General features: G+C 47.7%; 1 protein-coding gene across 6 annotated transcripts in view; it reads right to left on the reverse strand.

Moving 5' to 3' along the window:
* The window catches only part of STRA6 (signaling receptor and transporter of retinol STRA6), a 60,644-nt gene extending 37,112 nt beyond the window's left edge, over window positions 1-23,532 (reverse strand). For 3 of the 6 annotated variants that reach the window (XM_054040986.1, XM_054040987.1, XM_054040982.1), the window contains exons 1-2: window positions 23,294-23,532; window positions 12,782-12,912 (exon numbers count right to left, since the gene is read on the reverse strand). In XM_054040986.1, the coding sequence (XP_053896961.1) occupies window positions 12,782-12,891 (110 nt within the window). In that variant the 5' untranslated portion in view covers window positions 12,892-12,912; window positions 23,294-23,532. Of the gene's footprint in view, window positions 1-12,781; window positions 12,913-22,527; window positions 22,601-23,293 lie in introns of those variants that run through there. The other 3 variants (XM_054040984.1, XM_054040983.1, XM_054040985.1) reach the window with 3 other exon arrangements.
* Window positions 23,533-24,161: the final 629 nt, after the last annotated feature.

The raw sequence follows: 24,161 nt of genomic DNA on the forward strand, positions 1-24,161 counted from the left end.
TCATGAGCCACTCAAAACAAGGTTACAAGGCGATGTGAGATATATACCCCACAGCACCCAACACCCTCATACGCAGTTATAATGGAACAGTCCATCAGTAACTCACAACGTAGAGTTAAGGATTGTTCAGCCAAGGAGGTTATTTGATTAGCTGAACCTTGCAAATTGTCATACAATAGTAACAGCCTCCATTTATACATGAACTGTCATCTGAAGAATTAAAATGAGCCTACGAAAGGTGTGTCGGAATCATTACCCCATTAAAGTGATAGGTAGACTGAGACACAGAGAGGCACATTATATTCTGAACATGACAGAACAAGCAGAGAAAGGACTGACCTGACTGAACCCAAAGACTTTCCTTAAAAAAAAAAAAAAAAAAAAAAAAAAAAAAAAAAAAAAGGATGGAGGAGGATCCACGGAACTCCAGACCAGTCAGCCTCACCTCAGTCCCTGGAAAAATCATGGGGCAGGTCCTCAAGGAATCAATTTTTAAGCACTTAGTGGAGAAGAAAGTGATCAGGAACAGTCAGCATGGACTCACCAAGGGCAAGTCATGCCTGACTAACCTAATTGCCTTCTATGAGGAGATAACTGGCTCTGTGGATGAGGGGAAAGCAGGGGACATGTTATTCCTTGACTTTAGCAAAGCTTTTGATATGGTCACCCACAGTATTCTTGCTAGCAAGTTAAAGAAGCATGGGCTGAATGAATGGACTATAAGGTGGATAGAAAGCTGGCTAGATCATTGGGTTCAATGGGTAGAGATCAATGGTTCCATGTCTAGTTAGCCGGTATCAAGCGGAGTGCCCCAAGGGTCGGTCCTGGGGCCAATTTTGTTTAATATCTTCATTAATGATCTAGAGGATGGCATGGACTGCACCCTCAGCAAGTTTGCAGATGACACTAAACTGGGAGGAGTGGTAGTTACACTGGAGGATAGGATACAGAGGGACCTAGACAAATTAGAGGTTGGGCCAAAAGAAATCTGATGAGGTTCAACAAGGACAAGTGCAGAGTCCTGCACTTAGGACAGAAGAATCCCATGCACAGCTACAGACTAGGGACAGAGTGGCTAGGCAGCAGTTCTGCAGAAAAGGACCTAGGGATTATGGTGGATGAGAAGCTGGATATGAGTCAACAGTGTGCCCTTGTTGCCAAGAAGGCTAATGGCATTTTGGGCTGTATAAGTAGGGGCACTGCCAGCAGATTGAGGGACGTGATTATTCCCCTCTATTCAGCATTGGTGAGGCCTCATTTGGAGTACTGTGTCCAGTTTGGGGCCTCACGCTACAAGAAAGATGTGGAAAAATTTGAAAGAGTCCAGAAGAGGGCAACAAAAATGATTAGAGGGCTAGAGCACATGACTTATGAGGAGAGACTGAGGGGACTGGGATTGTTTAGTCTGCAGAAGAGAAGAATGAGGGGGGATTTGATAGCTGCTTTCAGCTACCTTAAAGGTGGTCCCAAAGAGGATGGATCTAGACTGTTCTCAGTGGTAGCAGATAACAGAACAAGGAGTAATGGTCTCAAGTTGTAGTGGGGGAGGTTTAGGTTGAATATTAGGAAAAACTTTTTCACTAGAATGGTGGTGAAGCACTGAAATGGGTTACCAGGGAGGTGATGGAATCTCCTTCCTTAGAGGTTTTTAAGGTCAGGCTTGATAAAGCCCTTGCTGGGATGATTTAGTTGGGGATTGGTCCTGCTTTGAGCAGGGGGTTGGACTAGATGACCTCCTGAGGCCAATTCAACCAATTCCCCTGAATCGGGCTCCACCCCTAAGAGGGCCCCGCGCCCAAGCCCCAGTCCCGGGGTGGCCTGGCTTCCCCAGGGGGGCAATTTAAAGGGTCTGGGGCTCCCAGCAGGGGCTGGAGCCCCAGGCCCTTTAAATTGCCACCAGAGCCCCACTGCTGGAGCCCTGGGGTAGGGCTGTAGGGGCTATTTAAAAAGAGCAGGGCTCCCGTTGCTTCTACCGCCCCAGCCCTTTAAATAGCCACTGGAGCCCCACTGCTTCCCCAGGGCACCCGCAGCTATTTAAAGGGCCGGGGCGGTAGAAGCAGGGGAGTCCTGGGCCCTTTAAATAGCCCCCAGAGCCCTGGGATAGCGGGGGACTCTGGGGGCTATTTAAAGGGCCGGGGCTCCAGCTGCCTCTGCCGCCCTGGTCCTTTAAAGAGCCGCCGGAGCCCCGCCGCTTCCCCAGGGCTCCCTCGGCTATTTACAGGGCCGGGCTCCGGGCCCTTTAAATAGCCCCCAAGCCCCAGGCTGCTGCTGCTACCCTGGTGGGGGAGGGAGGAGGAGGAGGGGGCACTTACCATACAGGATGGGCTGTACCCGCACCCCCTGCCCGCACCAACCCCGCACCCCCTGTCCTGCCCTGTCCGCAGCAAGCCCGTCTCCAGCCAACCCCGCACCCCCTGCCCGCACCAGCCTGTCTCCAGCCAGCCCCACACCCCCTGCCCCTCCTGCAGCCAGCCCCGCACCCCCTGCCCGCAGCCAGCCAGTCTCCAGCCAGCCCCTGCCGCACCCCCTGCCCGCAGCCAGCCTCTGCCGCACCCCGTGCCCGCACCAGCCCTGCACCCCCTGTCCTGCCCGCACCAGCCCCGCCCCCCCACTGCCAGCCAGCCCCACACACACACCCCTGTCCACACCAGCCTTGCACCCCCTGCCCTGCCTCCAGCCAACCCCTGCCGCAACCCACTGCCTGAAGCCAGCCAGTCCCACACTCCTCTGTCTCCAGCCCTGCCAACCCATGCCGCTGCCAACCCATTCCTAAAGCTGGCCTTGCTTCAAACCCTAATATTCTATGATTCTTTGACTTTACCCTGAGCCCAGTTCATGTTGTGACAGTTTTGGAAGAGCAGGCAGTATTCCTGCAGTGCAGAGAAGAGCAAGACAGCTCCTTTTATGTACCTCTGTCAAGTCTCAGTGCTCCACAAAGCACATGGAATTAGTACTTTCTTCTTCTCTCCCTGCTCACTCACTTCCATTTTCTGTGGAATGTTCTTGCACGTGGGCTAACATTTAATAATGTTATGCTGACAGGTACTGGTGAGTGCAGGAATCACAAATGTCTTTGAGACAGGATGTGAACGCAGCCTTTAATTAACCTACCGGTCAGGATGAATTAATCAGAAGATTCCCCTGCCCCACATAACACAAAAGGGGGTTGTGAACCCACCCAGGAGTTTGGACTGAGTGGGCCGGGGGTTGCTGAGAGGTTTGTGTGTGGACATGTGTATCTATCCATATATGTTGCACAAAAACTGAGACCGGACAAGGAGAGAGAGAGAGAGAGAGAGAGAGAGAGAGAGACACATACACACACACACACACACACACACACAGAGGTAAAAAGCAAGAAAGCCAAGCAGCAGCTGGTGAGTAGATCATGACCCTGGAAAAAGCTAGAGAGAGCTGTTGGGTCTGTTGGCTAAAGAGGCTTTGGCCTGTAAGCTAAGAAACTGCTCCTTTTGCTCTTGGTTCCTCCTGTATTTGGATAAGCCTCATTTGTTCATTCCTTGTACTGAAACAAGACTCCATCAGAGAAAACCCCACACTCCATCAATTTCTGCTTCCATCTGAAACGTCCCCAGGACGAGGGCCCATTGTACTAGCATCTGGGCATACACATAGTGAGAGATTATTTATTATGGGACGCACTCATCATTAGAGCACTCCTTTGCATTGAGTCATAATGTTGCAAGTATCTTTGTCTCTAGCACCTCCTGCAGTCCATTTGCTTCTGCTTGGGTCTCCCATGGCCCGCTCTCCAGACAAATCACAAACATTCAGTCCCTACTGGGGTAGTCAGACTCCCAAAATAGCCAGCACCCCCAGTCCCAAGTTAACAAAGAAGAAGTCCTTTGCCCTTCCTGACCTCAATTCACCCTTCTCAGAATGCCAACTCCTAAGGCTTTCCCCTGTTGGGACTCCAGATATAACATACACCACTACTGTTTTCGGCCCTTCCTGGGCTTCTCTTCAGTTCCCTGCTCCTTGTAGACCCTAGCTCAGGGCTTCCTCACAGGAGCCTTTCCTGCTCCCTATGGGTCTTTTCTATTTCCTGTTCCCCTCCTGGAATACCAGCCCTAGGGCTGGCTCCCTGACACCTGGCCCCTTGCTCAAGGGGTCACCACCTGAGTTAGCTCTATTCCTGTGGCCACAGCCAACCCCAAACTGCTGGGCCACCTCCTCCTTCTGCATCCTCATCTCAATTTATACTGTCCTTCCTCAGTTTCCCCTACACCTGGGGTCAGTCACTGTCATTAACTCTCTCTAACGGATACAGGCCCAATCATTATTTATCCCTGGGGCTGCTAGGTGGTGGGCAAGGCTCAGCCCAGTTTGCCTTCAAAGGCAAACCTGCCAGTCCATGGCACCATCCCTGCTTCAAAGACAAGACAGACAAAGGGTGGAAGGAATTATTCCCATTTTTATAGCCGAGGAATTGAGGCACCCAGAGATTAAGCAAATGGCCCAAGGTCACCCAGGGAGCCTGTGGGAGAGCTAGGATTAGAACTCAGATCGTGCAAGTCCCAGTGCAGTGCCTTAACTACATGTTAAGAGGAAGCCTGATCACCACAAGCATGTGAGTTACATGCCAAGCTAGCAACATCCAGTTTTGTTCCCTAATAATTTCCCCATATGCTTTAGAGCAGAACTGGAGGCAGTACTTGCTCCAACTGTGAAAATTCCAGTGAACTAATCTGCATGTTTTAATATGCGAATTACATCCCCAGATTCCAGCTGACTACGCCTCCTCAAAAGGCTTCAAAGAGGCTGAGAAAGGTCTCCATTCTCTTGCAGGAATGGAAGAGAAGCAAAAAAAAAAAAAAAAAAAGATAGCAAGACAGGAAAATGACAAAAATCAATAGAACCTTCTACAGGGACTCAGAATTCCTTGGGCTAGCCTTCTTACAAGGTACAGTCACAAGTGAAGAGAGAACCTATGCAATAATGCTGAACAAACATGGAAAGGAAAAAAATTAAACAAAAAATCTCCTCCAGGAGTGAATTTTTCTAGGCAAACTTGAATTTAAAGTGCTAGACAACATCATGAGTTGCCCTTACGTTTATTAGCTTATAAGTACTTTTTGCAATATCAAGATCTCAGAGCTTACGGTGGTTCCAGCTTGTAGCTGGTAAGTCACCCCGCTCTGGTTAGGAAGGGGTTAAAAGCAGCCAGGAAGGCTGGTTGGGTAAACAGCCACAGGTGTGGCCACACCCAATTAGGGCACAGCTGGCCAGGGATAAAAGTGCAAGCTGAGGGAGTGAGAGAAAACTCTTGCTCCAGCTGGGGAGCAAAGAGGACCAGGCTGCCTGGGATAGCAAGCTGGGTATCTGAGGCAGAGCAGGGCTGGGGAAAGCCAGGCAGAGCTGAGAAGCTCTGGCCTTGTGAGTCCCCAGGCTGAGGCCTTGCTAAAGGCCAAGGGAGGTACTAGGGAGGCAGCTGGGACTGGAAAGGCAGCAGATCCAAACCCCCTTGCTGATGATAAGTGGCCACTTCAGACTGCAGTTTGCCCCTGAGGGAAGGGGCTAGATGAGGACTGGCAGTGGGTCACTGAGGTGATGTGGGCTCAGGGAATTGGGGTTCCTGGGGAGGGGAGACCCAGAATGTGGGAGCACTGCTGTGGGGCAGCACCCCAAGGTAAGAGGCACTGGGGTCTGGGAGGGACACAGGGCCAGAAGTACTATAAGTGGTGGACATCAGAAGTAAGCAGGCACCAGTAGGAAGACACTGGCTAGCAGGAGGCACTCCGAGGCTGGAATTGAGCTAATTCCCGGATGACCAGCAGGAGGCACCGTACTACACAGCTGTATAAACAGCAATCAAATATTTCCCCTCATGTTGCTGAGTTCTGCTTTAAGGTTAAGCACATTGATATGGAGATCAAACGTCCAACAGGAGAAAGGAGTTGCTTTCACACAGATAGCTTTAATGCAATGGGTTGCACCAAACATATGGAATATTCTTGCCTGCCTCCACAACTCATCAGCAGCCTCTTCCGAAGTGTTTAAAATAAGTGATGTCATCTTAAGATTGTGTGTGTACTGAGAGACTTAAAAATAGATTGTTTTGCATCATAAGAGATTAAGGACTGATGACTTTTGGAATGCAAGAGGAACTCAGCAACAGAGAAGCCCATTGCTAGTGGCCAAAACATTACAAATTAATTAAGGCCTGATTCTGCATCCATTGATGTGAAAGGTAGAGCTCCCATTGATGGCAATGGTGCAGAGTCAGAGCTCAACTGAATAAACACAAAATAAAACCTGACATCAGCAAGTGAACTTTGTTCCTGGGAGGCAATGTTGCTAGTGCAAGGGTTCTCAACCTTTTTCTTTCTGAAGCCCCGCCCCCGCAATATAAAAACTCCATGGCCCACCTGTGCCACAACTGATTTTCTGCATACAAAAGCCAGGACCAGTGTTAGTGAGTAGCAAGCAGAGCAACTGCCTAGGACCCTACACCACAGGGGGCCCTGTGAAGCTAAGTTGCTCAGGCTCCAGCTTCAGCCCTGCGTGATGGGGCTTGGGGCCTTGGGCTTCAGTCCCATGTGGTGGGGCTTTGGCATTCTGCCCTGGGCCCCAGAAAGTCTAATGTTGGCACTGCTTAGCAAACCCCCTTAAACCTGCTCACAGCCCCCAGGGCATCTTGGACACCTGGTTGAGAACCACTGGCCTAGTGAATACAGCAGTTTTACTCCCAGCTCTTCCACGGATTTGCTGAGTGCCCTTGGTTAAGTCATTTCACTTCCCTATCCCTCAGTTTTCCCTTCTGTAAAATGGGGGTAAGTCAAATGCTTTGAGGTCTAGGGATGAAAAGCATGTTATCAGAATAAAGTTCATTTGAATGAGTTATGATTAGACCAGATTTCAATGAGAACACCAAGAGGCTGAGGGGTTTTTTGGGTGGTTTTGGCAGGACAGGAAATTAAGAATGGCTTTTAGACCAGATTGACAATATTCTGCAAGACTTTCCATTTTAGTAAAAACGTTTCTATTTTTTTAATGAAAAAAATCAGTAACAATTTTCTTGGTAAAGATTCTGATTTTATTTTCAAAACCTGAACATTTTTACTGAAGATTTTGGCGAGGTGTGTTTAGAGTTTTGATTACAGAAAAAGGAATGAGATTTTCCCCAAAATCTCCCCACAAAGTTAAAAATTCTCACCAGAAAACAGGCATTTTTCACCAATTTCTGGTTATGACAACCTACAGCACAGATTAATGTTCAGTAGTATATTTTGTAAATTAGTGCATCTTCCATAATTCAGTCTTAGTAAATCTTTGCTGAAAGATTGGGACATAGTTATCATAAAAAAATGGCTGTCAGGTGTGTGCTACGGCAAAGTTCTACTGAATTTACAATACAGATATAAAAAGAAAGCTGTAATTTTTTTTAAACTTTACCTCCAAAATATTTACTTGTGACCTGAGAGTAAGAATGAGATAAAGTTAGAAGGGGTCAAGAAGAGAACTGGAATGGAATTGGTAACAAAAGCTTTGATATTGCTTTTCATAAGAGCCAGCGGTGGAGTGACAGACATTCTTGGCCCAAAGTTTTCATTGAAATAAACAGATAATCTCAGAGCAACCCTGAGAGCTGCTGGAAATAAAGCAAACCTTTCTTCACAAAGATGTTGGCACAACAAGTTTCTGTTTACTTGGATTGTCAATTGTTTGGGGGCAGGGGGCACCGTTTTGTTCTGTGTTTGTACAGCCGCTGGCACAAACCAAGGCACTGTTACAGTACAACAGGTAAATACTCCCCTCCCTCCCAGGTGATTGGCTGTAGTTCTCATTCACACAGAGGCCTCTTAATGAGCATCAGGTCTCGGAGCGTAAATCATTTGTATGATGTGCTGCAGGTAGTGCCCCAATGGCACTTTACAGTTCAAGGGGTGGGTGGGTTACACAACACATTCATCAAGCAATGCATTCCAGGAAGAGAGGGAGGAACAGAACAGATGACAGCAGGGTGTGAAAAGCAGAGCAGTGGAGCGAATACAATACAAGTTTTAAACAAAGGCCTGATTTTAGGCATCTTACTTTTGGGTTGTCCAACTTGATTATCATAGAGGGCTGAACACCCAACCTGTGACCATCAGCCCCCTTTAAAAGGAGTCACAAGTTATGCCCCTTAAAATTAAGGCACCTAAAATCATTAATGACTGTCAAAAGTTTGGGCCCAAGACAAACCCCCTCTCCCATTAGACAGAGAATGTTACTTTCCTACTCAAGGGGCAATGCAATGGCCACCGTGAATAGGAGGGAAAGCAGGCTGGGCAATCCCACCTAGATGAAGCATCTTGCAGATGCCTGCACTCCACACACTGACATTTGAGATTCTCATATCCTGAGCTCTATCATCAGACCTGCCTTCCTCATAGAAGCACATGTAATGGAAAGCAGTCAGTCATGTAGTAATAAGATCTAGCTTTTATCTAGCACTGTATAGTAGTCTATCTCAAAGCACTTTACAAAGGAGGTCAGTATCATTACCCCATTTTACAGATGGGGAACTGAGGCAGAGAGGAAATTACTTGCCCAAGGTCACCTAGCAGGTCAGTAGCAAAAACCAGAAATAAAACTCAGGTCTCCTAAATCCCAGTCCAGTACTTTATCCACTAGGCCACACTACCTCCCTAAGTCACACACTGAGGCCTTGTCTTCATGTACAGTGCTACAGCGGCACAGCTGCAACACTTTAGTGAAGATGCTACTACACCAACAGGAGAGCTTTTTCCGTAGACGTAGTTAATCCATCTCCCTGAGAGGCAGTAGCTATGTGGGTGTGAGAAGCTCTCCCATTGACATACAGCTGTCTACATGGGGTGTAAGGTCAGTACAACTACCTTACCCCGAGGTGTGGGTTTTTTACACCTCTGAGTGATATAATTATACTGACACAGCTCTGTAGTGTAGACTTGGCCTTAGGTGTCATTGACTTATTTGGTAGCTAGCGGAGGACTAGAGAAGCATTCTGAAGTTCAGATACTTCCTCAAACCTCCCTCGTCTGCAAGAGTCAGCTCACTAGGACTTGGTCTTGACCGAAAGAAGTGGTCTGGTTTTTAAATCAAGGGAGCTACCTCAACATAAAATCCTAGTGCAAACAAACCACTGTCATGTTTACCTCAATGTAGCTAGCCAAAGTAAACCATAGGCTTCCCACATCAGGGTAAAAATCTGCCTGGACCTTAGCTCTGTTGATGTAACAACCCAGTGGAGACATCACTGTGTGAGACACCCTCTCTTTTGCAGTGAAGACAGCCTACAAGAGCAGGTTGTTTTAAGAGATTTGGGAGGCACTGCTTATTTCACAAGCGTAGAAATGCCCATGGGACAATATTTCAGCACCCTCACTTCTTCCGAACCCAGAAATACAGAGAAGCATAAAATCAGTCAGTAAACACTAATTCTAGAACCTGCAAAGCAAAACAGTAATTCAAAAACAGCTGTGTTTAGTTTAATCCAACCTTTTTTGACAATTCTCGGTGATCAACCTCCAATCGACACTTCAATGATATTTACCCTGATATGAATCAAGATTTAGAACCTCAGTCAAAATATTATCAGACTCTGCAAACTTTAGAGGTTTTTTGTTCTCTACATGGTGCTAACCCCTATTCTTATTGGGGACCCTGGAGCAAAGGGGTTAACTCTATTTCCATTGGGAAAGAATAAAAACATTCCATTCCCCATCATCCTTACATAGGAATGATCAAATTCAAGAATGATTATTGTTGATCGTGTGCTTGGGTGCTGTCCTAAATCAGGGCAATAGAGACAAAACTTGACAGTGCATGGAAATGAAACAACACTTTGTGCCTAATCCTGCTCATATGGACTGCAGTAGCAGCAGGATCATGGGGGAAAGAGAAAACGTGCTTTCATAGAATATCAGGTTTGGAAGGGACCTCAGGAAGTCATCTAGTCCAACCCCCTGCTCAAAGCAGGCCCAATCCCCAAATAATCATCCCAGCCAGCGCTTTGTCAAGCCTGATCTTAAAAACCTCTAAGGAAGGAGATTCCACCACCTCCCTAGGTAGCCCATTCCAGTGCTTCACCACCATCCTAGTGAAAAAGTTTTTCCTAATATCCAACCTAAACCTCCCCCACTGCAACCTGAGACCATTACTCCTTGTTCTGTCATCTGCTACCACTGAGAACAGTCTAGATCCATCCTCTTTGAAACCCCCTTTCAGGTAGTTGAAAGCAACTATAAAATCCCCCCTCATTCTTCTCTTCTGCAGACTAAATAAACCCAGTTCCCTCAGCCTCTCCTCATAAGTCATGTGCTCCAGACCCCTAATCATTTTTGCTGCCCTCCACTGGACTCTTTCCATTTTTCCCACATCCTTCTTGTAGTGTGGGGCCCAAAACTGGACACAGTACTCCAGATGAGGCCTCACCAATGCTGAATAGAGGGGAATGATCACGTCCCTCGATCTGCTGGCAATGCTCCTACTTATACAGCCCAAAATGCCATTAGCTATCTTGGCAACAAGGGCACACTGTTGACTCATATACAGCTTCTCATCCCTAGGTCCTTTTCTGCAGAACTGCTGATGAGCCACTCGGTCCCTAGTCTGTAGCAGTGCATGAGATTCTTCTGTCCTAAGTGCAGGACTCTGCACTTGTCCTTGTTGAACCTCATCAGATTTCTTTTGTCCCAATCCTCTAATTTGTCTAAGTCCCTCTGTATCCTATCCCTACCCTCCAGTGTATCTACCACTCCTCCCAGTTTAGTGTCATCTGCAAACTTGCTGAGGGTGCAATCCACACCATCCTCCAGATCATTAATGAAGATATTGGAAGAAAAAAAACAGCCCCAGGACCGACTCTTGGGGCACTCCGCTTGATACCAGCTGCCAACTAGACATGGAGCCATTGATCATTACCCGTTAAGCCCAATGATCTAGCCAGCCTTCTATCCACCTTATAGTCCATTCATCCAGCCCATACTTCTTTAACTGTCTGGCAAGAATACTGTGGGAGACCGTATCAAAAGCTTTGCTAAAGTCAAGGAATAACGTCCCCTGCTTTCCCCCCATCCACAGAGCCAGTTACCTAATTGCCTTCTATGATGAGATTAGTCAGGCATGACTTGCTCTTGGTGAATCCATGCTGACTGTTCCTGATCACTTTCCTCTCCTCTAAGTGCTTCAGAATTAATTCCTTGAGGACTTGCTCCATGATTTTTCCAGAGACTGAGGTGAGGCTGACTGGCCTGTAGTTCCCCGGATCCTCCTCCTTCCCTTTTTTAAAGATGGGCACTACATTAGCCTTTTTCCAGTCATCCGGGACCTCCCCCGCTCACCATGAGTTTTCAAAGATAATGGCCAATGGCTCTGCAATCAGATCAACCAACTCCTTTACCACCCTCGGATGCAGCGCATCCAGCCCCATGGACTTGTGCTCGTCCAGCTTTTCTAAATAGTCCTGAACCACATCTTTATCCACAGAGGGCTGGTCACCCCCTCCCCATACTGTGCTTCCCAGTGCAGTAATCTGGGAGCTGACCTTGTTCGTGAAGACAGAGGCAAACAAAAGCACTGAGTACATTAGCTTTTTCCACACCCTCTGTCACTAGGTGCTTTGCTAAGGCATGGTGGAGCCAATGCAGGGGCTGTTGTCTCTGCAGTTTGCATGGTAACAAGGATTTGCCACAAGCCATCAGCTCTTGCTAGCAACACACTATATAAATGGATCTAAATATGCTGTTCATCCACAAGGGATAATATTTTTCCCAAGACAACAGATACATCATAATGCTGCAGTAGTTACTGAAAACACCAACTTGAAACAAGTGTTAGATTGCTAAGTGGCAAAGGACTCCTTTGAGAGCACCCTGCACATAAACAATGTCACCAACATGGACATACAAGACTGGGGTACCCACAGTGCAGTTGTGGGACAATCTCCCCATGGCAGACACTTGGGATTGCAACAGAGCCCTCCAGAGCTAGGAACATGAGCTGCTACAGCTTAGGCAAAAGAGCCCAGACTCCTTAGCTGGGGATTTAAACTCACTCATACCCTCTGTGGATTGGACACAGACTGGGACCTGGAACACGCATACCAATGGGTTACATAGTCAGTGCATTGTAATGAAGAACTCTGTCCCATATGGCAAAGCAACTGTCTTAACTGGCCTGAGTGGCATGTCCCAACCTGCAGTTGTCAACAGGAGGCCAATTTAAAGTGCCCATGCCAGGAAGTAGGAAAAGGTGGAGAGAGGAAGTAGTGAGGTTCCTTAACGATACCATGGGCCAGCTCTGGTGTCATGCAGTGCTGCATTACACAGCCTCTCCTTCACAAAAATCAGATGTCACAAGCAGCAACAAAAAGCAACACCAGTACAGTGATGCACAGATAACACTAACATAGCGCTTTGCATGCTGAAGGAATATCAGCACATGTGCCAGGTAGCTGGAGGTTATTAGTTCCATCTTAAAGATGGGAAAACTGAGGCATAGAGTGGTCAGGTTTTACAACCAGAGTCAAGTGTTGCTATTGCAGATTTTTTATTTGGTTATTTTTCTAAAAAGTCACTAGTGGGAAGTAGCTGCGAGGAGAAAGTTGGGAGGGTGGGGAGATGGAAAAAGATGTGCATGCATGGAGGGGAGTGCCTACTTTCCTTGATCAGAAAAATAAAATTTCATTCCAGGAAAATGGGAATTTGAGACAAAAATGATTCCCCTGGCTAACTGAGGACAGGGCACCCTCCGGCTGCAGGGCATAACTGGGGAAAAAACCCAAGGGTTAATCACTCACTCATCCTGTGGCGTCTCGGGTTCCATGGATTCATACATGTACCAGTCAGAACTGGCAAAGTCATCGTAAGCAAGGGAGCCGTGGACTGCCAAGGAGCTGTCGTTTGCCATTCCCTTCTCTCTCTACCTCCGCTGGGAAAAAGAAAGAAGAATTAAAAAAAAAATAAACAACAACACACCTCTTACTTCTGTTCTTGGTAGAGCAAAAATACGCAAAAGGATTGCTACAGATGTCTTCCCTGGAGTTCTCTAGGGTCCGTTCAAAATGCTAAGATTGCACAGGCTACTTTGTGCTCTTGGTACTGGAGGTTCACATTGACAGATTGGGAGGTGGGGGGTAAGAATCTCTCTCTCCCAGTTAGGACTCTTTGCGATGTGAATTTGCATCATTTCAACAGCTGATACAAACAAAAGTAAAAAAACCCAAATCTCTACCATGAAAAATCCAATCTTGGTTGGAGCTAAAAAGATTAAAGAGCTCAAGGCATGTTTAACTGGGTCCCTTCCACTCTCTCCCCCACCCCTCCTACCCAGGCTCAGTGCCCAGAGAATCAGAGCCTTTGTTTTAGTTACATAACAGCATTTACATGAAAGCCTGGGAGTTGTGCAAGGGTCAAGATTTGGCTCCCTAGCAAGACACAGGCTAACCTAGAAAAAAATCAAGAAGGTCAGTGCGGTAACTGTCTGAACAAAGGATTGAACCAGGCTCTACACACTTCCTGGGGCATTTTAAGCCTCTGTTCCACATAGTACATGGCTATACCAGTCAGAAACAGCCCCCTGTGCTTTTCACTCACGCTGATGCTGTAACTCCTCTGCCTCTAGCCTTCACTTCATCTGGGACATTTCAGACCCTGGAGATGAGTCAACTCTCTGTTCTACTGCTGAAGAGAAAGACATCAAATCAAAGGGATGGAGAACAACCTTCCTTATCGGCAAAACAGAGGTCCAGAAATAGGTTTACAATTGCAGAGCAGAACGAATGCCAGACTAGCACTACTTGGCTCCTCGAATGGACTTTCTGTGCAAACTTCTGTAAGGCCAACAGTTGCTCAGTGCAGAATCACAGTGGTTTGTAGAGAGGTGGAAGAGATCATTTAGAGCCAGACTGCGATACCCTTCCCCACTTGACTCCAAAGAGTCATCCCACTCACTTGAGTCAGGCACTGCTCAGTACGAGTAAGGGGACCAGAAGTTGACCCTTATCGAGCAGCTTGACAGAGGTCAGAATCAGAGAAGAGGAAAATAGAAACAGGCCAAGATTTCAAACTGGGATCCTAAAGTTAGGTTCCCACATCCATACATTGGCATCTAAATAAAAGCGGCTTAATGTTCCAGAGGTATTGCATATCCACAGTGCCTGTTGAAATCAACAGTAACCGGAGATGATCTGGACTTTTATTTAGGTCCCTACCTATGGATTCAGATGCATAACTTTAAGCTCCTAGGTTTGAACATTCTTTTTCCATGGTCCCTTTCCCTGATACTTGGAATAACCCCCCTGCTCAGAGAAAAAATATTTTGTATCCCTCAAAGTTGCTTGCTGCTGCCACAGATTGGCCTGGACATTTACCATTTCTCTTCAATAATATGAAGAAATAGCAATTTATTACAGTATTGAATTTTTGATGACTTTTTAAAAACACTTTCAGAATTTTTTTTTTGACTAAGGCACCATATGGCTCCCACTACCACATTATCTGAGCACAATCTAATGTATCTACCGTCGCGACACCCCTGGGAGGTAGACCAATGCTCTCATCCCTGTTTTACAGATGGGGAGCTGAGGCACAGAGAGACTGAGACCCTGATCTGCAAAGGAATTTAGCCTAATTTCCATTGAAATTAAAAAACCTCAATTCATTAGTTTCAGTGGAAGTTGGGAGGGTCTGGGTGACTTGCCCAGGAGCACAGAGGGATTCTATGGCAGAGCTGGGAATTGAAAGTGTTTAGTTAAAATAAGACATGACACTGGTCCATGTATCTGACTTCCCTGGTTGCACCTAGGACCAAATTAACATTCCAAGAGACGCTCTCCTATTGTATCTCCAGCCCAGTCAAAACGAAAAACAGGAAGTACTGGAAATACCCCAAGGCAACTAGATAGGAGAATTAAAACCATATTTGCAGACTCCTGGTTCAATTAGAGGCTTCGGGGGGGGGGGGTGAAGGGGGGAGACACAAAACACAGACACAAAAACCCACAAACTAAGAGTCTACGAGTTCACCCACAACTATTTCACATTTGGGGACAATATATACCTTCAAGTCAGCGGCACTGCTATGGGTACCCGCATGGCCCCACAGTATGCCAACATTTTTATGGCTGACTTAGAACAACGCTTCCTTAGCTCTCGTCCCCTAACGCCCCTACTCTACTTGCGCTACATTGATGACATCTTCATCATCTGGACCCATGGAAAAGAAGCCCTTGAGGAATTCCACCATGATTTCAATAATTTCCATCCCACCATCAACCTCAGCCTAGATCAATCCACACAAGTGGTCCATTTCCTGGACACTATTGTGCTAATAAGCGATGGTCACATAAATACCACCCTATACCGGAAACCTACTGACCGCTACACTTACCTACATGCCTCCAGCTTCCATCCAGGACACACCACACGATCCATTGTCTACAGCCAAGCTCTAAGATATAACCGCATTTGCTCCAATCCCTCAGATAGAGACAAGCATCTACAAGATCTCTATCAAGCATTCTTAAAACTACAATACCCACCTGCTGAAGTGAAAAAACAGATTGACAGAGCCAGACGAGTACCTAGAAGTCACCTCCTACAAGACAGGCCCAACAAAGAAAATAACAGAACACCACTAGCTGTCACCTTCAGCTCCCAACCAAAACCTCTCCAGCGCATCATCAGAGATCTACAACCTATCCTCAAAGATGATCCTTTACTCTCACAGATCTTGGGAGACAGACCTGTCCTCGCTTACAGTCAACCCCCCAACCTAAAGCAAATACTCACCAGCAACCACACATCACTGAACAAAACCACTGACCCAGGAACCTATCCTTGTAACAAAGCCTGATGCCAACTCTGTCCACATATCTATTCAAGTGACATCATCATAGGACCTAATCACATCAGCCATACCATCAGGGGCTCGTTCACCTGCACATCTACCAATGTGATATATGCCATCATGTGCCAGCAATGCCCCTCTGCCATGTACATTGGCCAAACCGGACAGTCTCTCCGCAAAAGAATTAATGGACACAAATCTGACATCAGGAATCATAATACTCAAAAAACAGTGGGAGAACACTTTAACCTGTCTGGCCATTCAATGACAGACCTGTGGGTGGCTATATTACAACAGAAAAACTTCAAAAACAGACTCCAACGAGAGACTGCTGAGCTGGAATTGATATGCAAACTAGATACAATCAACTCAGGATTGAATAAGGACTGGGAATGGCTGAGCCATTACAAACATTGAATCGATCTCCCCTTGTAAGTATTCTCACACTTCTTATCAAACTGTCTGTACTGGGCTAGCTTGATTATCACTTCAAAAGTTTTTTTCTCTTACTTAATTGGCCTCTCAGAGTTGGTAAGACAACTCCCACCTGTTCATGCTCTCTGTATGTGTGTATATATATATATCTCCTCAATATTTATTCCACTCTATATGCATCCGAAGAAGTGGGCTGTAGTCCACAAAAGCTTATGCTCTAATAAATTTGTAAGTCTCTAAGGTGCCACAAGTACTCCTGTTCTTTTTTTAGAGTTCAGTTAGTGACATTTCAGGTTCCTCCAGACTCCCCCATAACCTGCAAAGCATGGAAGTAAGGAAAAAAATCTCCAGCATTCCTTGCCACCTTCATGTTGCCTATAATGCTGCTAATAACACACTGCATGAGAAGTTATGTTTTATATCCCAGCTTCTATCCACTCCATGCTCCAATGTAAACTTTAGCAGCAACCTCATATACTCTTGATCAACAGATGTGCACATCTGACCACCCCACATTCATACTGTTGGGAAGTTATTCTCCTTTAGTGGCACCAAGGTTGCTATTAAGGTTTTGCATTAGAGCATGTTACTCCCTGGAGAGACCAAGCCAGGAATCTTCTCTGGGGAAGCTGCTGAGATTGTTCCATGTCACCATTGCTCTTTCTGTGGAAGGCACAAGAAGAGTTGTAGATAAATGTCGCAGCACAACAACAGTGCACACCAACACCTAGGCTTACATAGCAAGTGTTTGTCAATGCTCAGCACTCACTGCATTTTCTAGACACAACAAATCCTGGCAGGGGGTTGGACTCAATGACCCTGGCAGTCCTTTCTGACCCTGAGATTCTATCTGATATCTTCAAAGCACTTTCCAAACAGCATCCTTGTCACACCTCTCCAAGGGACGCAAGTCCCCATTTGCCCTCGAATACAGATAAGGGAACCATCACCAGCTGCTTCCATCTGGTGCCACTCTGGAGCCTAGGTAGCTGGTGCAGAATGATGCTTTGCCTTCCACAGTGGCAGTCCCAAAGACATCCCTCCAGATCCAGCCACTCCAGACTTGGGGCATGTTTGGATTCAAGTCCCAACGTTGCAGCTGCCTCTTTATTTCCATAATGTGCTGAATCGAACATTCAGTCTGGAACACCCCAGAACGTTTACACAGTCCAGATTAGCTGGGCTCCATCTCAACCCATTAGCTCCCAGAGCCCCTACCAAGGGTGGGGCCCTCTTGCACTAGCTGCTGTACATGCATGTAGTGAGGCCAACCCTGTGCTGAAGAGCTCTCAGCCTAAGTAGATGAGGCAGACAAAGGGTGAGTGAGACAGAACCCAGCAGAACTCAGCTCCAGCAGGAGCTGAGGCACAGAGGCATTAAGTGGCTTGCCAAGGTCACACCAGGAGTCTGGCAGAACCAGGAATCAAGCCCAAGCCTCCTGAGTCCCACTCCAGTGCCTTAGCCACAAGATTCATCCTTCCCTCTCATAAGGAATCCACTGTACTACCTCCTGCATCATCATTAGTTCTCCCTTTACAAACCCCCACAAGGAGCCAGGACTAGTGAGACCATCATGTTCCGAAGCCAGGCCCCTGCATCTGTGATTCACCTGCCAAGAATGTAGCACTCAGTAAAAGGAGCCTATAAAACCCATGCAGCTCCTTGCAGCACCATAGAAGAATCGGTTCACCCTGGAAGGCATCCTGAGGGGAAGCAAACTAGGTGCACACCCCAGGGTTTACAAAATGGATGGACCAGGGCAGCTTTTAGTAAAGTACCTGCATTTGGAAACTAGGCTTCAACATGTGTTGCAACTGCTGCTACTAAAACACATGGCCAGATGTTCAACTGGCATAAGTCAGCATCCACGGAGCATTGCCAGGCTGCACCAGCCAAGGATCTGGCCCATGGTATTTAAATTAAACATAGCTCCAAGCCTGGCATTTTAGAACAGTCTCCATCTACTTGCTCTCAGACACATGACACAAAGAGCTAGAGAAAGTGCCTGCAGCAGAGGATGTGTGACTACAGAAACTCTGGGGGCAGGGAGACAGAGGAATGAACCTTGCTGAGCTGCTCCATTTGTAGGAAACCAACAACAATCTCTAGTTCTTATATACTGTAGCTCTTTTCATCAGCACTTTACAAAGGGAAGTCGGTATCATTATCCCCATTCTACAGATTGGGAAACCGAGGCACAGAACAGGGACAGGAATTATCAAGGCCACCCAGCAGGCCAGTGGCAGAGCTGGGAATACAACTCTAGCTGCCTGATGTCACAGCCTAATGCAACTCTGTAAGAAAAATCAAGTTACAATTCTTGCAAATTGGGAACTCCTTCTTACCTAGAGTGACCATATGTCTCATTTTGGCTGGGACAGTCCCTTTTTTTAAGCCCTGTCCCAACAATCCCAACTTTTTATATATATATATATATATATATATAAAAAAAGTTGGGTGCAGTGCGGAGGAACATGCTGGGGGCAGGGCGGGCGGAGATGCCAGCCCCACACAGGCAGGGAGGCTGGGCTGGAGGGGTAGCGTTCCAGAATGTGTGGGGTCGGCAGGGTTCCGGCAACAGCCTGGCGTGGGGCCAGGGCACTCAGGCAAGTGGCTGGGGATGTCCAGTTTTCCCTTTGGGAAATATGGTCACATATTCTTACCTGAAGTACCTTGCAGGGTTTATACATCACCAGTGGTCAGGGTCTTGGCTTAATGCACAATCTGGAAATACAGCAAGCAAACTCTAGAACCTTGTGGCCACAAGGTCAGCACTGACCTAGAAGGCAGAGTTCCACCTATTGAGCCCCAACAGCCCAGGCAGCTGCTTCTAGGAGGTCTCCCATCCACGCACTGGCTAGCCCAAGGGTCTTTAGCTTTTGAAGGCTGCGGGGGAGGGGGCTGTGGTATATGAGAGGAGAAGGAGGCTAGTTTTGTTCTGTATCATTAGCTGATTGGAGTCCCACATCTGTGACTAAGCAACAGCTGCTGAGGACAAGCAGGCAGGGGGAGCCTCAGAGACTTTCCAATGTTGTCATGGATTTGGCAGTTCAAGGCTGTTCCTCCAGTGCTAAGTACAATGATTCTTCAGCGCTCCCATCCTTAGCCAGACTATTGGGGTGAGTCAGATATAGGATTCACTAGCTGACTAATCTACCAATGCAGTGCAGGCTCCCTGGGGTCATGCACCCAGGAGAGAATCTCGCAGTTACACCAGTTTGCCTCTGGAGAAGAGCCACAAATGGAGGGACTGGGTCTGGTTCCTAAGGACAGTCTCTTCAGCACAGCTATCAATGGACGCTGCATGCCTCAATGCCTGAGGACCTGGGCCATCAGGTGCTAGCAGTACTCTGGTGGCATCACCTCAAGGTGGGATAATGTCTTGCACTGCTGTATGGCACCCTGAGGGTTAAAGAAAGAACAGTGGGGATGGGGCTCACAGGACAACCTATCCGGGCCTGTGGCCTGCAGAGCAGAGGCTATGCAAGAGTGAGGGGATTCTCAGGGCTCGGGTGTGAAATTGTCTGTGTGCTCTCCATAGCGTGCTGTTAGTCCAGCAACTAAAGAGTTAGCTACCAGGTTGCATGCAGAGGGCCTGTTGCATTCAAGGCTCAACCCTGCAGGCCTGGCCAACTTCAGCATGAAATTTTGCTCATTAAGGACTGCAGGATCGGGCCCATATCGGAAGAGGAAATCACAGTGAGCCCAATGCTAGTGAGAGTAGCTAGAGTGATTGAGCGACTCCAGTTGAGGATCAGGCCCAACATATGGAGACAATGTCTCCACACAGACCAATTTGTTTTGGAGCCTTGTCAAGCCTCCACTGAGCAATCCTGAGCCTGGACCTCTCCCTGGCCCCAGGCATTAGGAGTAAACGTTACCCATCCCTCATTCCCCACTGAGCTGGGAACACAGAGATTCTTGTGCTCTCCCACCGCACAGAGCCTCACTCCACCCAGCCATTACCCGAAACCTGATCGCTTTGCTCCTCCAGCTAACCTCTGCCTGCGAAGGCTGGGGCTTTGATCACAGCAGCACCAGCGAGATTGATGGTCTCAATAAAAGCCTTTCATAGTCTTCATTTCCCACTATCACTCCCTAGGGAGCTTTTGCATATCACCACTATGAAGTGAGTGGGGGGAAGTGAGGCTGGAAGAGGTGGACTCCTTCTTCTCTCCCCCTCCCCCCCCCCCCAGTGTAATGACAGTGCATTGTGCAGCTTTTAATAAAAATGATAAAGATCCATCTCCAGAACTGTTCTGGGAGCCTTTTTTATTTTTAAAAGGGATTTCGTTTAATTCAATTGAGATTCGCACAGAGCTGAGGCAGGAACGAAACACAACAGAGGGAATCGGCCATGGCTCGGCCAGAACTTCCCACAGCGCCTGTTGCATTTGCCTGTGCTGGGTTTGCTTAGTCTGTTAGATTTATTTATTTGCACCAGGGAGGGGCAGTTTTTCACACACGCTGTTTGCACAGGTGCCAATTAAGCAAAACAGCTGTCAGCTTACCAGCAGTTAAGCAAATCCATGAAGAAACCATTAGCCATTTGCTCTTAAATCCAATCATCCACTACTGGTATCAAGCTGTAACCTGGTGATGCAGTGGAATAAATCTGTGGCTGCACAGGAATACATGCTAATCACCACAGTGCCTGGAATATCACTGTGGTAGTGGCAGTAGAACTCAGTCTCCTGCTCCAAAACCACCAACTCCTCCCCACTTTTGCTAAAGGAGAATCTCCCCATTAGCTGTTAGCAGTATAGGGTCTACGACACAGCTGTGTAGCTCTGATTCTATGCAGTAGAGAGCAGAGGAATATCAAATAAGGCCAGTGCAGGCCAGATCCTCAAAGGTATTTAGGTGCCCAACTCATTGATTTCAATACCTTTGAGGATCTGGGCCTACGTTATGTAACGTGCATATATTAGCATACTGCCTGTTTTTTAAGAGGTGGGCCTCATGGGCCACTGCAGGGCAGCCCCTGCCACACCCCTCCCACCCCATGTGAGGGGAGAATAGGGGTGATTTCCTGGAGGGGGGACACAGCTGGTTCTGTGCTTGAAGTAGAGACCCCCTGAACTGAGAGCATTCTTCAAGACTGTCCTTATGACTGCCCTATGGTCTTTGCTCCAACCTCGCTAGCACAATGGGCTTCATGGAAACACTGAATCAGGCCAAAGTGGCCAAGCACAGCCCCCTGTGAAGCCTGATATTTCTGCACTGGTGCTTTAGGCCAGTGGTCTCCAAAGTGGGGTGCATAAGAGGATCCTTGGGGGTATGCGGCAGGAGGAGCGCTTTTTTTTTTTTTTTGCTTCATCAGTTCGGGTGGCTGTCAGAGGTTTTTTTTTTGGCTTCGGCAAAAATGGTAGAGCTGCTGCGGCAGGGGGTGTGTGCTCAAAATATTTTACTGATAGGAGTGCGTGATCAAAAAAGTTTGGAGACCACTGCTTTAGGTCCAGATTTTTTAAGCTATGTAGACATTACTGTGCTCAGCGTCACAACACCACACCAATTTAGGAGTATAAATCTCTCTTTCAAAAGGGATTTAGGCATCTAAACCCCATCAACTGGAATTCTGGCTCCCAAGTTCCTAAGTCCCTTTTGAAAGGAGGAGTCAGGCTCCTCAATCAATTAGGCATTGCGATGCTGAGCGCAACGCCTACGTAGCTTTACAAACCTGGGCCTTGGTGGCAAGGGGGCATGGAGAAGCCAGTGATTTCGGTAGCCCCTGAAGTCCAGAGCCCTTGGAATTGCCCCAGTACAGCACTAGTGAGAGCGAGACACACACTCCTAGGGCAAGGGAAGTCCCAGAATGTTCTATGCCCCTATCACCCACAGAGAATTCCCATAGTGCACACAAGAAGCCAACTGGAGGTCATCAGTGCCCCCTACCCCCACTGCCTTCAGCCTGGTGGGAGACCCTGGAAGGACAAGCACATTTACTGTTGTGCCAGTCTGGGCCAGAGGGTACTTCTCTGGCTGTTTGCAAGCGAGTTTGGTGTTCACCATGGAAGTGCTCCTGGCAGGGGCCAGGCAGAGTGCATTCAGGGGCTGTGCAAGCTTCCCACACTCCACAAACATCTCTGCTGAGACACCTCACTGACTGCACCCCCCGTTATACCTGCCCTGGACCCTCAGCTTCCCCATGCCTCTGCCAATCCCCCTCAAGCCAGTCCAGTAGCCAAGGCTGGATCCACCTACCAAGCAGCTATATACCAGTCCCCACCTGCGCTATTAACCCTTCAGACCCTGACTCACCATTAAAGCCACACATGGTGAAATGCTCAGAGACTGAAGGGAGACAATGGTGCCACCACTGCACGGACGCTGAGCTGCAGCTCCTTTCCTAGGCTGCTCAGCACTAAATAGGCTGGTCAGCCATGGAGAATCTCACCCCACCATCTGTCCTCACCACTGATCCCAGCCTGCCAACTGCCCCTCCAAATAGCAGCCTGCAACAGTCACTGCACCCTAAGCCCCACACTTCAGAAGCTAATTGGCCCACATGCCCCTGCTTGTAGCACATTTCCCCGCCCCACCCCATGTTCCCTTGGCCACAGAACCCATCCAATGACTGAACTGCAAGGGGGTGGGGGTGCATGGCAAAGCATGGGCCCCCGGTCAGGACAGCCTCTGAATGTTGGAACAGCTGCAGCTGGACTGGGCAGCTCAGACCCAGCTCTAGAGCAGCGGTTCTTAAAGTGACACTTAATAGCTTACAATGGTGATTAGAAATCATTAGCTAAGCAAACTCAAGGGGAGTTCTAAATGCCTTTTGCTCCAGTGATATTTTGAACATCAAGAACAGAACTAAGTGCCTCAAACAAACTCTCTGGCAGCCAGGAGCAGCAGATTAAAGTTTGCATTTATGAACTGGAGTAATAAATAGTGGAACATCACTAGTCACATGAAGATTCAGTAGCCTGAATTTCCCTTTTAGTTTGTCAGGCCAAAGTTTACTAATGAAGTCCCCCCTGCAGCAGGGAACAGCAACTTAAGACACCCCCACAAAGTAAAATGTTACCTTCTTCAGTCAACTCTTCTGAAAGGAGGGCAGATGCACGAAACTTCTCTCCTCTGCAACAGTAGGAAGATAGTAATCCTGTTAAAAATTTAGTCTCATTGAGAGAAACTTACAGGTCAGCCACTTTCCTGCTTTCTCTCCCTGTATTTCAAAGTTACCCCCAAGAGCTAGTTGTCTGGAGGCAAGTGCACTCAGCAACTGCTGCAGCTGTTCCTGTGTTTCCTAATCTCATCAGAGGATCCCAGCAGAGATGCAGCCATGCAAGCTTAAAGGCAAAGTTCAGCACACCGGAGAGAGGAGGCTCTCTATTGCTGGGGAACTTTATCCCCTCCATTGCTAAGAGGGCTTGGCTCAGGGCCACCCCAGGGTTTAGAAAATTAAAAGCAACCAGTTGGTGCTTTGCTCGCCCTTTTATTATCAACTACATTTCTGGAGAGTCTGCAGACAGCTCTCCACCCCAGCACTTTGTCCATTCTGCTGTTCCACACACACACACACCACTGAGAGCTGTAGTGAACCCAGAGCCCTGAGGGACCAAACTCCAGCAAAATAGCCCCCACTTTGGCCTGTGCTGGCTGACATGAAAGGCAGGAGAACAGATCTCCAGCTGGGGTAAATCGGCATAGCTCCACTGGAGTCAATGGGCCAGATCATCAGCTGGTGTAAATCAGAAATCCCCCTTTGATTTCAGTGGAGCTATGGCAATTTACATCAGCTGAGAATCTAGCCCAGGAGCTTCCCTCCCTTTCCTTTATGTCTGACTTGCTCTGTTCTTTTGCCCCTGCTACCGCTAGTTGCTCCAAATACATGAGGAGGGCTTCTCTGGCCTAGCCCCAATCCAACACGGCTTGGGAAGAGAGCTAAGTTA

This window comes from Malaclemys terrapin, chromosome 10, assembly GCF_027887155.1.
Source record: "Malaclemys terrapin pileata isolate rMalTer1 chromosome 10, rMalTer1.hap1, whole genome shotgun sequence".
Lineage (NCBI taxonomy): Eukaryota > Metazoa > Chordata > Testudines > Emydidae > Malaclemys > Malaclemys terrapin.